Raw genomic sequence first — 14413 nt, 5'->3', positions numbered from 1 at the left:
CTTGGGCAGGGGGGGGAGTGAGCGAGCGGCTGTGTGCTGCTAAGTTGCTGGCTGAGGTTAAACCACAACAGGAGCTCTGCTCCCAGCTCCTAACATGAACTCCTGTTCCTTCCACAAATCAGAAGCCGAAATATTCAGCATTTTCCTGCACACTGACCCTTGTTGGGTCTCAAGAGATCTAGGAGGAAGGAAGAAAAGGAGGAAGATGGAAATCCCAAGGCACAAAGAGGCCATACTTTCCCCATCAGCAGGGAGCAGCAGAAAATCCATCAGCATTCTCATACAAGGAAGGAAGCCTCAGTCAGTGACTTTAATAATAGGTACAGGGAAGTCAGAGATAATGCTTTCAGGTGAAGAACCACGGCTGCACACTGTCAGAAAGAAACAACTAGCAATTCAGAGGGCATGCATTTTAGGTACTACATAATTAAGTACTCTCTATCATGAAAACCTTTTCTATTTTCAGTAGAACTATCCAACTCATCCTCCCCGTGCAAAGACAGGCTAAAACTCTGTCCTTTGCAAGAGGCCCAGCCAGCACCCTCCAACTCCACAACAGACCAAGCCACCTCCACTCCACACCCTTCCTCCCGAGAAGCTTACCTCCTATCACCTCCACAAACTCAGAGCCCGCCATGGCCAAAAACGGCACTTGTGCTTCTGTAGCCACGGCCTTCGCCAGCAATGTCTTCCCACAGCCTGGCGGTCCGAGTAACAAGGCACCCTTGGGCACTTTCGCCCCAAGCTGAAGGTAGCGATCGGGACTCTGCAAGAACAACACAACACACTCAGATCCACAGCTCACATGAAGCATCTGCACAAGAATATGGCCTCCCAGAGCTTCCCGATACTGTTTTCAGCCTGAGCAACTCTGAGCTGCTAATGGGAGCAGCTACGTCCGCATTCCTGTTACGGAATTGGAAGTAGAGAGATTGAGTCACGCTGATCACAGCGTAAAAAGCTGTCAGTTTATTTAAACAGAGGCTGCTCAGCATCATGAAGGATGAAGAGAAGAATATACCCTCCTCCCCAGGTCAGCCATCTATCCCAGAAGACGGGTAGCAAGCACTTTTGTTCTACTTTTATGTACCTTTAAATAGTCCACAAATTCTTTGACTTCCATTTTCGCCTCATGCATTCCCGCTACATCCTTGAAGCCAATCCCTTTTCCAGATTTCCCATCCACAATGGTGAAACGAGCCATTTTCAGCTGGTTCTGTGGAAGGTAGCACAAGTACTGAAGACGTGCTCTGACTTTGGACAAAGCAACAGTCCGGAAAGGCTGTTTGCTATACTCTGGGAGACAGCACAGCACAGGTATAAGCTGCCCCTAACAAACAACACTGAAATGCCCACCAACGCATTGGTGTTTTACTAACTTTTTCTTTGGAAACACTTCACAGCCAGATCGTTGACTCAAACTTTATTTATCCACGTGTTGTTGGGAAGAAACAGAGTAAACCTGCAGTAATAGTCCCAACACAATCCAGCTCAAACTCCATGCCGACCAGGCAGGGATACTTACTAAAAACGTGCAGAATGCCCAAAACCTTATTTGGGATCTTCTCCCTGATTTCTAAAGGCTCTGATCCTTAATACACATGGGACAGGTATAGTTTTGAGGAATACGTATTGACGGTAAATAATTGTCAGTGGTAAATAATTACCAATACCATCTTGTAAATGCATATAAACAGACACTTTGCACCATTGTCCGATGCTGCCACTATTTTCTACTGCAACACAACCCAGGACAGAACTATAGGGTCTCAAATTTAACAGACACCACATTTCAGCCTCCTGGCGTGTGTTAAGCCACAGTGACAGCCAAAACAAGAATTTAGTTAAACGCCCTACTGCTCATTATGTTCTACTGAAAACAACTACTTGGGAATTATATTTTTTTTTCTTTGAGAAGAAAGTTTATAGCTTCTCAGGCCTCAGAAACATCAGCTTATCCAAATGAAGAGTTAAACATGCAAGGCCTGGCTGTCCCCACTTATGCAAGGACAGAATCTAGTCCTCAAGGCCCTCATTACTCAACGCTTCTTTAAAATATTCTTCTCCTCTGAGCAGCTGCATGCCTTTGTGTAAAGACAATCCCAAAGCCAGAAGAGAACTGCAGAGAAGACTGCGTGGGAAATCTAACAAGGGATTGAATTCACCGTATTTTCATCCTCAAATCCCTGCGGTCAATGGCAGTGCACCCTGGGCTGATTTCTACAGAGTTTCATCAGCTGATCCAGGCAAGGGTAGAAGAAGGGAGGAGGAGATTTGACTGATGTTGCAAGTGAGGCATGTGGCATGAGCGGAACAGGCCAACACATAATGAAATCCAGAATCTGAACATATTTTATAAATTGAGAACTCATTTTGCAGAAAGCAGCAATTCCTGCTTCTGGCTGTATGGGAGGCATATTGGCAGGACCCAGTGAAAAACACCATCTGCAGCTGCAACTCATTAACAAGCTTTGAAAATAGCAGAGCAAACTGGACTGCAAATTCACTGAGCTCAGCCCTTCCTGCCACTGGGGAAAGAAAGGGCCTCAGCTAAGGCCAGTTACTGTACAATCGAGTCAGATGATCAGGACAGGAAAAGATGCAAGATGTGTCAAGACTGGAGAGCCCTTGGCACCAGTTAATTCTCATTCTGCACTGACTTTGCTGGGGAAAGGGGAGGAGATTAGGCCAGCAGAAGACAAGACTACCCACAGGCTGCAAAACAACATCCAGATCCAGGATACTCACAAAGGCGTTGAATCCTCCTGCTCGGCTTGCAACCCTAATAAGGCGGAAGATGCTCCACAACATGGACACAGCCACAAGCGTCACTATCAGGGAAATGATATCACTGAAGGGACAAAAGCAAGACAGGTGCAAATTGAGGTGCTCGGCCACAACTTGGTAAATATTACTCAACATAATTATTTTCAGTATTTTAAAAATCCTGACATTTAGGCTACAAGTGCAGCAATGAGCAGACACGACTAAGAAAATGGAACCTTTACAGGTGTTTTTGTATATATAAAAATATATATATCTCTCCCAAACAATTACATGACCTAGCAAGTTAAACAGAGGACACTGGCAAATACTGCTTACAACTGTGGAAGAAATTCGACCTCACCATCCCCTTCTTCAGAGGCATTCCTACTTATAAAACAAATAGGACCTTCAGGCAGTCAAATCACACCCAGAGCAGAATCCGGTGGGGCTGGCAGTCCACCCAAAGGGAGCTTACTGCAGAAGACCCGCGTCCAGCAACAGCAGGGAGATTCCAACTCTCCTAATCCTGGCAGAAATCCCAGTGCGGGTCTCCCATTAAGAGGCTGCTCTACCTAGTCTGGCTGGCCCTCCCTGCTCAAGTCTCTCAGAAGTCCTCTATGTCAGAAGGAAGTGCTACAGCAACCAACATCATCAATTTTCTGGACCCTTTGCAATACCAATTGCACTAGGAGGGAAATGAGGAGCAGAGGTGACACTGCAGGTCTAATACGGTTACAAGACAAACGCGCTGAGGACAAATACCCTGTGAGCTCTAAACAAAGGATGCTTTCAATAGGAGGAAAAATGATCATATGTCAGATGACAGGTTGAGATTTGTGGGACGCTGTTCTGCTTCACATGCCTGTGAAGTCATCTGGTCTCGCCACACTTCTGTGTCTTATCTTTAAATTAGGAATGTGTGTTCCATCTCCCACAGAGGGATGATTTACTGAAGCAAGGGGACCAGCATGTGCTATATACCCAGCTGCATTTGCTTCTTCTCAGTGAGAGATCCTAGGCAACACTGGAAACTGAAAGTCACCTTCAATTTGTCAACTATGCAGACAGGATTAATTCTGAAACACGTCAAGTACCCACATCTCAGAACAAACTGAATCCAAACTGCAAGTGCTCTGCACCTCACAGGTTCAAACTCCAGACTGAGACTGAATTCTCCAGACATTCATCAAGTCTCCTGACAGACTTCAGACCCTATACTATCTCTTAAAAAAAAAAAAAAATCTCTTTTCAGGGTAGGGGAAGCAGCTTGTGTTGGTGGCTGACTAACTGTCCAGTCTACTCCTCCTGTTATACACAAGTTTGAAAAAATTGGCAAGTTCTGAATTTCAACTAAAGGTCTCATACTGCACGATCAATGAAAAAAGTTTATCTTCATATAAACCATGTATTAAAAATGAGCAAATGTTGTTCAGAGGACAAGTAACTCGACAAAATCCAGTCCAGGTATCCATTCATATACAAACATGACATTTGTTTCACATTCTGGTAAGGTGTCTGAGAGAAAGAATTACACACACTGGCCATCCCCATCCACAGCGGGAAAGCCACTGTGCTCCAAACCCTATGAGCTACTAAAAGCAGATGACGCGCTCTGCATGGTGCACAAGTAGGTGACCAGGCCATCTCGGCAGATAACTGTAGCGGCATGATGCTTTCTTTCCTGGTTGTCAGGGATCGGGATTTCTTTACTTAGCAGACAGGACTTGTGCACTACATCTCTGTTAGTACTTTAGAACAAGCGATTAGTTGAGAGCTCTTCAAAAGCTGGAGTCCCTCCCCACGCTTATGGAAAGCATCTTTCTACAGCAGTGTAACGGCCATCAGTGATGGAGGTGGACTTGTTCAAGCCCAGTGAGCGAGCTTCACAGGTCTGTTTTGTACTCTGGACCCCATAAATCCTGTTTTGTGAAAACAAGCTGCCGGTCTTAACAGAAGGGCAAATAAGCCACCTCAGCAGCAAATGCCCACAAACCATGAATACATCGTATGAAAGCACAGAATAAAGCCTAGCCAGTGCTCTATTGTCTTTTGACAGATCTTCCCTCTTCTTGCTCATTATGGCTTATTTCAGAATTAAAAGCTTTGAGCTTTTTTTTTTTAAACAAAGGATCTTGGTTTCAGGTAACAGAAAAGGGCTGTAAGTTTAATAGAAGCACTCCTCTCACTGACATTCTGTATGCTAGCATCAAAGCTGCTCTGCTCAGTATGTGGCTCACAGCTGGAGCGAGCACCAGGACAGGCTGTCCTCTGATCTACAGCTGTTGGAAAAGCAGGCCAAAACTAGGTGTTTATTTTTACAGACTGGACAGCCACCACCAGCCTTCCTCAAAGCATTTTAACGGGGGAAGGCTTACTACACCACCAGCATTCTCCACAGACCAGGGTGTAACACCACTTGTTGAGTCAGTATTTCTATCACACTCTGCACTTGAATAATTGATTATAAGGACAAAAAGCACTCAGCTGTGCAAGAACGCACAGCAACAGACACAGACTTTCCTCAGGCTTGCTGACACTGACCCGAAACATTTTGGTCTGCTGCACGCTGCAGTTCCAGACACCTCCTTGGGACCCTCACTTTTGAAACGTGAAGGTACGTCTAGGGCATGCCTATTTCTGAATGATGGGTTAAGCGCTCCAACTGGGACCGCTTTTTTGTTCTATATTTATAACAACATCATTTAGTTGAAAGGGACTTCCCTCTCTAAGTGAGGGATGTCGTCACCAGTATAAGATCAATAGTAAGCGCAAATTCATATCATACTTTCCATAAAAGCCAGGATGTTTGTAGGAAACAGGGATTCTCTCTCTCTCATCAATATTCAGCTCATCCTCCGCAGCTCTCAGCTTCTCTTCAAATTTGTCAATGTTTGCCACCCGCATTGTGTACAACAGGGTAACGTTCTGGGGACATGAAATCAAAAGCAGCGTGTAATTATTGTAGTTTAAGGATACAGCAATGCACAGAAGTAGTGCACAAGTCAGGTAAAAAATAGCCTTATGTTACATCCTTTGATACTGCGTCAATGAACTCATGAGCAGATAACTGACACTAGGGCTCCAAATGAACTTATGAACACCTCTAGTCTTTTCAGCACCTTATGAAAGCATAAAAGTCAAGAACTAAGCCTCAGCCCTCTAGAAACAAGGAGATGCAACAACTTGGTAGGCAAGCTGAAGGATGGAGTTAGTATTATAAACCCAGTTGTACAGATACCTTGGGCTCAGACAAAATTTTGTACTATATATAGAAAACCACATCATTGGGAAGGAGGTGTCCTGTGCTCCACTCAGACTTCTTGGATCTTGTTCCTGTACCTTTGTCAGAAATTAATTTCATCCAGCAGTTTGCAAACGGATCATAAGTCACTGAACAAAATGGGATGTATCCAAGAACAGTGTTTTAATCTCTCAAGCCAGTTTGTAATGATTCTTAGCGGCAACTCCTGGAAGCAAGCAAGTGATCAAACTTTGCTTTGCTTCCATTTTGGAAGATTTAGGAAGGAAGTCTGATGGAGTTTGACAGAAGACCTGAAACTAAAATCCCAATGTGAGAAAATCTTTGAAACAAGATCTAGTAATAAGAGTTTACAATCTTCTAGACACCTTCTCACATATCGGACTGAGCCAGTAAGAAAAAACTACTGAATTTTTCCAGCTTTTTAGACATACGTAAGATTTTCTTCCAGGCCGTTATTAATTATTTTTACAATTTAAAAATAAAAGTCTTAGTTTCCAGGTTGATATGAGTAACAGAAGTCCCCTGAACTTCAAACACAAGAAAGAAAAATTAATGGAGAGCTAATTTACCAGCTAGAGTTTTACCGAACATACATATTCATTAATTCAATTCTTTTCAACAGTATAATCTAAGGTCATTCATTCCAATTGTAGAAAGTCACTCACAACTTGTCCATGCGGAGTTCCTCCTGGGTGCAGATAAACTTCCACAATATCGCTCTCTGGCACCACTTCGATTCTCTGGACCTCCCCCTTTGCCAGCATCTCATTCACAAAGTAGTTCCAGGAAATGTTGGTCCCTTCTCTGTTCTCGCTGACCGTGAATCGAAACATCAGCACTATGAAAGTTATGATGAGGAGTGCCCGTAAGCGTTCAAGATGCATCTGATTTTCCCTTTTCCTACGTTTCTCATCCTCTTTAGGGGGGAAAAAAAAAAAGATATCGGAGAAGAAAGATATGAGCATGTAATTGCGGAGTTTTCTGACCCAAAGAAGGGACAATTAAATGACAAAGATTAACACAACAGTACCTTTTGGGTTTTTTTTGTTGCATGTTTGGTTTCTCCTGAAGGACTAGACTCAGAAGCGGTACCTAACTTGCATTGCACAGGCAATTTTCTGGCTTGGCTCACAAAGGAGGTTGTGCGACTTGCCCAAGGTTACGACAGTGAGTCAGATTTTTGGACTGCATGACATTCCCAGACCTTTCTGGCTTCTAGACTGTGAGACCACAGGGCCCCAGCTGTACACATGAAAAGCACCAGGTCAAAAGCCTGGTTATGAAAGCACAAAGCACTCAGATGTAAACTTAACAGTTGCCTGGAAGGAGGCAAGTTTTGCATCCTGCTAGCCAGCAAAAAACCTGCTTGCATCACATTGCTGCGGCTATATTCGGCTGTTCCCCAATGCCCCAGAAGCCATGCAGTGAGGCACTGTGTACACAGAGATGATGATGGAGGATCACCTCCTTCGCTTTAACTGTTGCTTCAGTAAGAGGAGGAATTGAAGCATCAGCGAGCCAAAGAAAGCCCCTCACTTCCAGAAGTTATTGATCGTGTACAAAGACAGACAGCAATCTCGGACATATTCTGAAGAGCTCTGATCAGCATTTCCTGTTTTAAGGCAGTCTAATCCTGGTCCAGGAGACTTCAGATGGTCGTAGTCCACTAGACCCATCACAATCCCACCAAATGTCACTCTATTCTAAAATGAGAGACACTCTCACTTGCCTGGCCTAACACGGATATAGGCCAAATAAAGCCATTGGACCCTTGCTGCTAAAAAAGTCCAACTCAGGTATGACTATAGCCCACTTCTACATAACGTGCTTCTACACTGCCTAGTCCTCAGGCTGTTGCTAACATATCCACTGGAAAATATCAGGAGTGAGTAAAAGCAGTCATAGTGTCACTGGTAAATCACATAGCACAGTATTATAAGAGATAATTGCTTCCTGGTGAGCTCCTGGTCTGCTGGCATTCTGTACCACGAGACCAACAACATTTCTACTACCTCAGAAAATATCTGCATTTGCAGTAAATCTGAAATAGCACAGGAGACATGATATGCAGCTTACCTATGCATATAAATACACTGCAAATCAATCTCACTGTCTTAACAAAATTGCACAGATTTTCTCCCATGCGACACAACCTCATGTTTAAAAAGGTTTGGTAACTTGTCCACATTAAGGACCTGTATCAAAGAGGGATTCCCATGCTAGTTGTGCTTTCCCCCACCTTTACTGTACTAGTGACATACTGAAGTGATGACATGAGAAAAAGGGATGGTTTACTTCAAGTATTCGCCACCAACCCTTTTTTTCAGACTCCCAACATTTTTTGCACTGCATAGGCAAAATTTAAAATTCTGTGGTCTGCAAAGGACTGCCACAGCACAGTTCAATATCAACTGCTAGCTAGTGTTTGAGTGGTTAAGATGACAACAAGTATCTCCTCCTCTTTCCAGTCATACGTGGATGTTCGATATATAATTCAGCACTTGTTCTTGATATACAATTTAACATCAACAGCAACGTGGCATATATAAATGCTATTCTACACCCAGATATAAATTAATTCTGCGCCACTGGACTGCTAGTGCATCTGCCTGCTGCAGCCCAGATTAGATTTATTTGCAAATTCGTAACAAATGTTCTGACGCTAGCATTTATCACTAGCCACCAATTAGACCCTACACACACTGCAACAAAACCAAGGGACAAACATATGACCCAGTCAGGTGCTAAAAAAAGTACTCTGTCCTTCAGATACGCAGCATCATTTTTCACTCGTTTCCTAGCTCTGCTCCACATTTAACAGGAAAGGCTTGTTCCTAAATAGAAACAATGCAGCTTTTCAGATAAGGTCATAATTTCAAAAGACAGTGACAAGCTCAGACACTGTGTCCAGCCCACCCACTTTGTTCTTCAATGCCATCTCCTCACTTCTGTGTTACCTGCTAGATCCAGCTTTATTAGAACAAAGCAATTCATCGCACAGCTGCAGGATGACATCCGCTATAGTCTTATTAAAGAAAATTAAAATATAGTACGATAGAGGCCTTAGTATGGGCAATATCCTGAAAAGCTGAGCAAGTTTTAAATAAAAAAATCTATAGAGAAAAGAAATGACTGTAGAACAGTGAGTACCGACAGAAAGAAAGTCCATCTATTGCTATGCAAGTTCTTTGGAGACGTCAGAGTCAACTACTGTAAGCACTTTTCTGTATTAAATTTCAGACAAAGCGTGGAGGCATATAATACGTTCTAAAGCACACATTACTGAGGATACTTTCACAAAAAAATCACCACAGGGTAAAAGCTGGCCATTAGATACCGTGACACAAGCAACTTCTCCGGTTTCTAGGAATTAGACTTGTCTAGGACCTTTAACCTACAGCGAATAATTTCAGGAAAACACCACCATTTCTAGAAAGCTAGAAGACAACACAAAGCTTTCCTCTACTCTGCATTTAATTAAGGACAAAATCAATCTATTTCTAAGCTTATGTAAAGTATTACTATCTTTACAGTATAACATTCACATTGCAGCATAAGCTACCCCACAATATTCAGTAAATGAGAACCAGTAACTGGATGTGACACTTGCAAGCAACAGCTGTGGGAATACTTCCAGCTTTTTAGTCTCAAAAAGCCTCCATGAAGCAATGATTTGCCATTAACCCCAAATCTGAACTCTCCGATTAAAATCTTCCAAGGGCTGCAGTGACAGTTTGAAGAGTTCTTTTTAATAATTACTGCAGAGACGAGTATTTCCCTGGAGACATGGGGTAGCATTCCACCTCCCAAAGTCAAGCTATCCATTAATCACAGGAGAAAAGAGGCCACCGAACGCAGCATGTTACTGTTTACTAATTTTAACAGCGACAGTACTTCAAGGCACTCTGCTCACATTCCCCCTGTGTGGTCTTGCAAACATGAAGGGCCCCAACCTCTAAGCTCTGACCTCCTTAACGAGGGCTCTGCGATACCTGCACTCGCATCCCGTTGAAGACTTCAGCTCAGCTAAATGGATCAAACAGGCGAAGCCACTGCTCTTGCCTTAAAGAGATTGCACGCAATGACGCAAGCCGGGCTGAAAGTCATCAGCACCCGACTGCTTTTCCTTCAAAAGTTAGTTAGTCCGAGAGGATTCTACCATTGTGTTTAAGCACAACAAAGGAAAAGCCAAGCTATTACATCATCTGATAACACCTAGGTAAAAGTTTATCATGTAATTTCTAACATCATATTACAATCTGTGTGACTTAAACATGACGCTAAGTGCCTTCCAACTCACAGTACAAAGGTCTGGAGCCTGCCATCTACACAAGGTTTACCCCTCACTCACGGGTCCAGGAAACAAGCAGCACAACAGACAGCCACATAAACTCTCTTAAGACATCACCGGCCTCTGCAAGCATCAACTAATGCCATAAAATGAGAAAATGATCAGGTCTTCGTTATGCTTCTGCAAGCATTACTGACAAGACAGGAATGAGACCTTCACCTGGGCCACTTCTGACACCTTTCTTAAACAGTAAATACAGGACATGCTATCAGCTGTGGGACTTCACGGGTAAAAACCTCCATCAGAGAGCCTGAAAACATGCCTTATCCAGAGCCTAGAAAATCTTTGCATGCACTTCAGTTCTTGGGAGGCTGGAGGGAAATTTTCACAAATGAGCAAAGAATTTTCTTTACAGAAGTGGAAGAGTCAAATTACACTTTTTAAATGGAATGCAGCTGTTGTCAATCTACAAATAGCAGAAAGTTGTCAACAATACCAAGACTTGAAGGGACACCCACAAATCCGCTCGTATTTGAAAAATGTTTGGTGAAAACCTACTGGTAGAAGATAACAGTGCCTCCTACAAGGATCGTAACACTGCCTGTCAAAAGTTACGCAAAGGTTTTGTCTAGCACACTGAAGTTATTCCCCTGCGCCCCCACCCCACATTAGTGTCATGAAATTCCTCACCCCCCTTAAGCCTAAGGTACAGAGAGGGCACTCCTCTACTTCTCAACATAATCTGGCACACCACGTAGATCCCTAGGCTCCAGAACACATTTAGTGAGATAAAACTAATTTTCAAAAAGTCCTGTACAGCGGGATGCCTGGGGCTTAGGCAGCATAAGACATGCAAGAAACAGTATCTAGGAAGACTGATTTTAAAAAAAAAAGAAAAATTCTGAGCAAGTGCCATTAGTAACACAGCTAAGAACTCTTTAAGGAATATATTTTTATCTTTGAGCTCTGCAAATCACCAGAAGTAGAGACACGTCCACAATGAAGGTAAACGAAATAAGAAAAAAGACAGAATCCAGCTTAAACTTGCATTAACTAAATTCTGCTCTTTATTAAGTCAAAACGCTCTACAAGACCTCCAAATCAAAACTCAGTAAATGCTACCGTTCCCCTTTGTAAAGCGCCAAAACTAAGGCAAACATCAATGAAATTATTTGTGCAGGATGGAAAGCAGCACAGAAAGAGAATCATTTTCGTGATCCGTCTTAAGCCTTAGCGTTCTTGGGCTTGTCGAGGCGGTAAGTTACAGGTACAGGTTTACAGTACTCAGAGACAGAAGCGCTAAGGTGGATATTCCACGCTGTCCACCTTTACCCCTCACGCACACAGTTTGTTTCATTAAGTTATCTTTTTTGGCACGTACATACCCTCATCCTCCTGTGGAGATTTCTTTTTGAATCCTCCATTCTTCTGGTTACTCCCTTGAGAGCTTGAAGTAGTAAAATAGTAAGTGCTACCTGCAGGCAAGCAGAGTTAAGTAGTTACTACCAGAAGACCTCAGGAGACAGTGAGAGAGGGGGACTGAGGATGGCAGAAATACACGCGAGCTCCAAACGCAGAGAAAGCTAAGCTCCACATCCACCCGAGCGCACAGCTTCGTTCGTGTGCCAAGGAAACGGGACAGCCTTGCCAGAGGGAGTAATGGGTGGGACAGACTCCTTCAGTTTCCTTATATAATATATATTTTTTTGACAATCCGATCAAAATACGGCTTTGTTCAGAGATCATTTTAATGTGGCAAAGAAAATAATTGGGAGAAATTTCTTCTGTGTTGAAACATGTACACATTTCCCAAGGCACAAAGCCATAGTTAACACTGGTATGGTCAGTTCAGAACAGCCTCGCACTAGGAACTGTAAACGCTTATGAAAGGAAACGCATGTGCTGGAGCTAAATGCAGGATTCTCAGTAAATGCTGTTAGGATACTCTAACAAAAGCCAAGAAAGTAAGGCTACAAACAGTAAGACTCTCAATTGCTGCTACAAAACAATAAGTGAAGACTTTTTTGCCAGGAAAATGCAAAAAGTTCAGAAAGACAACAGCTTCCATTTCCCACGGTCTTTCACGAAGGCTCTGGAAAGAGGAGTAAGCCCAGAAACTGGACTGCTTATCCCCTGCTAGTTCTACTAGAGCATTCACTGCCATTTGAAAGATTATGCATATATTTTTATTTTAACTTAAAAAACCCACACCAACAAACAAACCTTCTCAAAGGTAAAGCGGCCCAAGCTCACCAGGCCCGTGCTGGCCAGAACAGCCGTGAGCGGTTTTGTTCAAATCTCAAAGGCATCAGCAAACTCATCTTCCCAATTTGAAGAGGGTAGAGAGAAGAATAATTGCTTTTGTTTTACATTTCTGTGCTTTCGCTCTAAGAATTCAGGAAACATTTTCTAACATACACTTTTAACTTGTTCCAGTGCAAGGTTTTCAGCAAGGTCATAGGATGTGATTTCTGACAAAGGTGAATGACATCATCTTCTCAGGCTTTGCTAATGAGGCACAGAAAGATTCTCTACTTTAAAGTCTGCAGTTTTTAAATTAGTGCTTAGGTCTAATGACTCAAACGCTTATTTAATCACGCTGAGGTCCTCGCGGAAAGGTGCCATTGTTCATCCCTGTCACCAAGCAAAAACTTAGAACCCCTGTAAAAGGCACACAACTCCCAAAGCCAAGAACAGAACAGCTTTATTTCAGTTCCAGGAACGCAGGCAGTGAAGATGCCTGTCAGCACTCTTACTAAGACAGACCTTTTCCCCTCCTCCACCTGTACAGGTGCTCTTTGGGACTCACCTAAGAGATTCCACAGCCTGACTGGATCTCGAATTACATGTTGTTTCACCAGGACTCCACTGAGACCTCCACTTGTGGGGGAAAGTGTTTGTGACAGAAGGCTCTGAGGAGGAAGATGAAGAAAAAAGAAAAAAAGACAACTGTTGGAAAAGTACTGTGACTGCTTACCCTTTCTGTTTTCCGTGAGATTAAGATTTCTAAACATAAAAATATTGCGGGTAAGTTGAAGGACCATCAACTGGGAGACCTGAATATTATTTCCCGGCTGTGCTGCCTACTTGCCGTGTGACTCTGAAGATGTTGTTTATAACTCAGTTTAAAGAAAGTTTTAAATAGAAACGTGTACTCAAAACACTTGAAAATTTTATCTTTTTCCTCCCTGCATCTCTGTTCTTCACTCTAAAGATATGTTGGAAGCCAGTTCTTAAAATGTAAAGGTACCCTCCCACGACAGGAAATCTTAAGGACTACTACTTTGTGACCCCGCTGCACGGCAGTAAGGACAACACGGCTATTTCCCCATGGTAATTCAGCAGCAATCCTGCAGTTGATATTCACCTTTAAAGGCAACTTCACAACATTTGAACTAACATTTACTACTACTCTCACTGGACCCAAGTCTTGCCCCTTCTCTGACGTGTGATCCCTCTCTCACCACCCCTCTCTACTGCACAGGGACGAATTTCTGTGCAGCAAACCAGACAGGGACACTGACTGGGTGGAAAACCCTCACCCTTTTTTCCTGGTTTGCTGGGCAGCAACAAAACAGCTTGTGCTGGCCCGAGATGGGATGAATGACCTCTTGGGATCAACGCTTTCTAGAACAGAACATCTCAGACTAGTTTAAATTGATCACAGAAGAACCTGGCATGATTCACAAAGCAGTCCCACAATTGTTCTTCCTCCATGGCCTACTTGGGCCGCCAGCGCTTCTTCGCTGCGCTGAAGAAAAACACAAAACGGTCCTAAATCATGTCGGAGGCCGAGTTTAAACAAGAACCTCGCCTTCTGCATTAAGGGCTGTCTTGGAGAGCCCTGCAGTATCAGCAGCGCTGCAAGATGGGGAAAACACATCCCCAGTGATGCAAAGAGCCAGCGCAAGTGATGTCACGAAAAAGCCTTTAATCAACATCTTCTTGCTTGCGACGGCCTAGGTGTTCTCTTCATGCGGCGTTTCCCCCGCGTTACTGTTATATAGCGCTGACACGACGGACCTTTGGGCTGGTCTAACCCGAGAAACCTTCTAAGGAAAGCCCTGTCTCGAAGCAAGCGCCCATTTTAACAC

General features: G+C 43.4%; 1 protein-coding gene across 1 annotated transcript in view; it reads right to left on the bottom strand.

Annotated features, from left to right (window-relative positions):
* SPG7 (spastic paraplegia 7 (pure and complicated autosomal recessive)) overlaps nucleotides 1-14413 on the bottom strand; it is a 52476-nt gene that overhangs the window by 19175 nt on the left and 18888 nt on the right. Inside the window, exons 3-9 of the mRNA XM_009319901.1 lie at nucleotides 13129-13231; nucleotides 11705-11794; nucleotides 6694-6944; nucleotides 5552-5691; nucleotides 2749-2851; nucleotides 1091-1216; nucleotides 604-766 (exon numbers count right to left, since the gene is read on the bottom strand). Of these exons, the coding sequence (XP_009318176.1) occupies nucleotides 604-766; nucleotides 1091-1216; nucleotides 2749-2851; nucleotides 5552-5691; nucleotides 6694-6944; nucleotides 11705-11794; nucleotides 13129-13231 (976 nt within the window). The remainder of the gene's footprint in view (nucleotides 1-603; nucleotides 767-1090; nucleotides 1217-2748; nucleotides 2852-5551; nucleotides 5692-6693; nucleotides 6945-11704; nucleotides 11795-13128; nucleotides 13232-14413) is intronic.

This window comes from Pygoscelis adeliae, unplaced genomic scaffold, assembly GCF_000699105.1.
Source record: "Pygoscelis adeliae isolate BGI_AS28 unplaced genomic scaffold, ASM69910v1 Scaffold323, whole genome shotgun sequence".
Classification (NCBI taxonomy): Eukaryota; Metazoa; Chordata; class Aves; order Sphenisciformes; family Spheniscidae; genus Pygoscelis; species Pygoscelis adeliae.
Note: the sequence above shows the minus strand (reverse complement) of the source record. Positions and strands in the feature narration are given on the sequence as shown.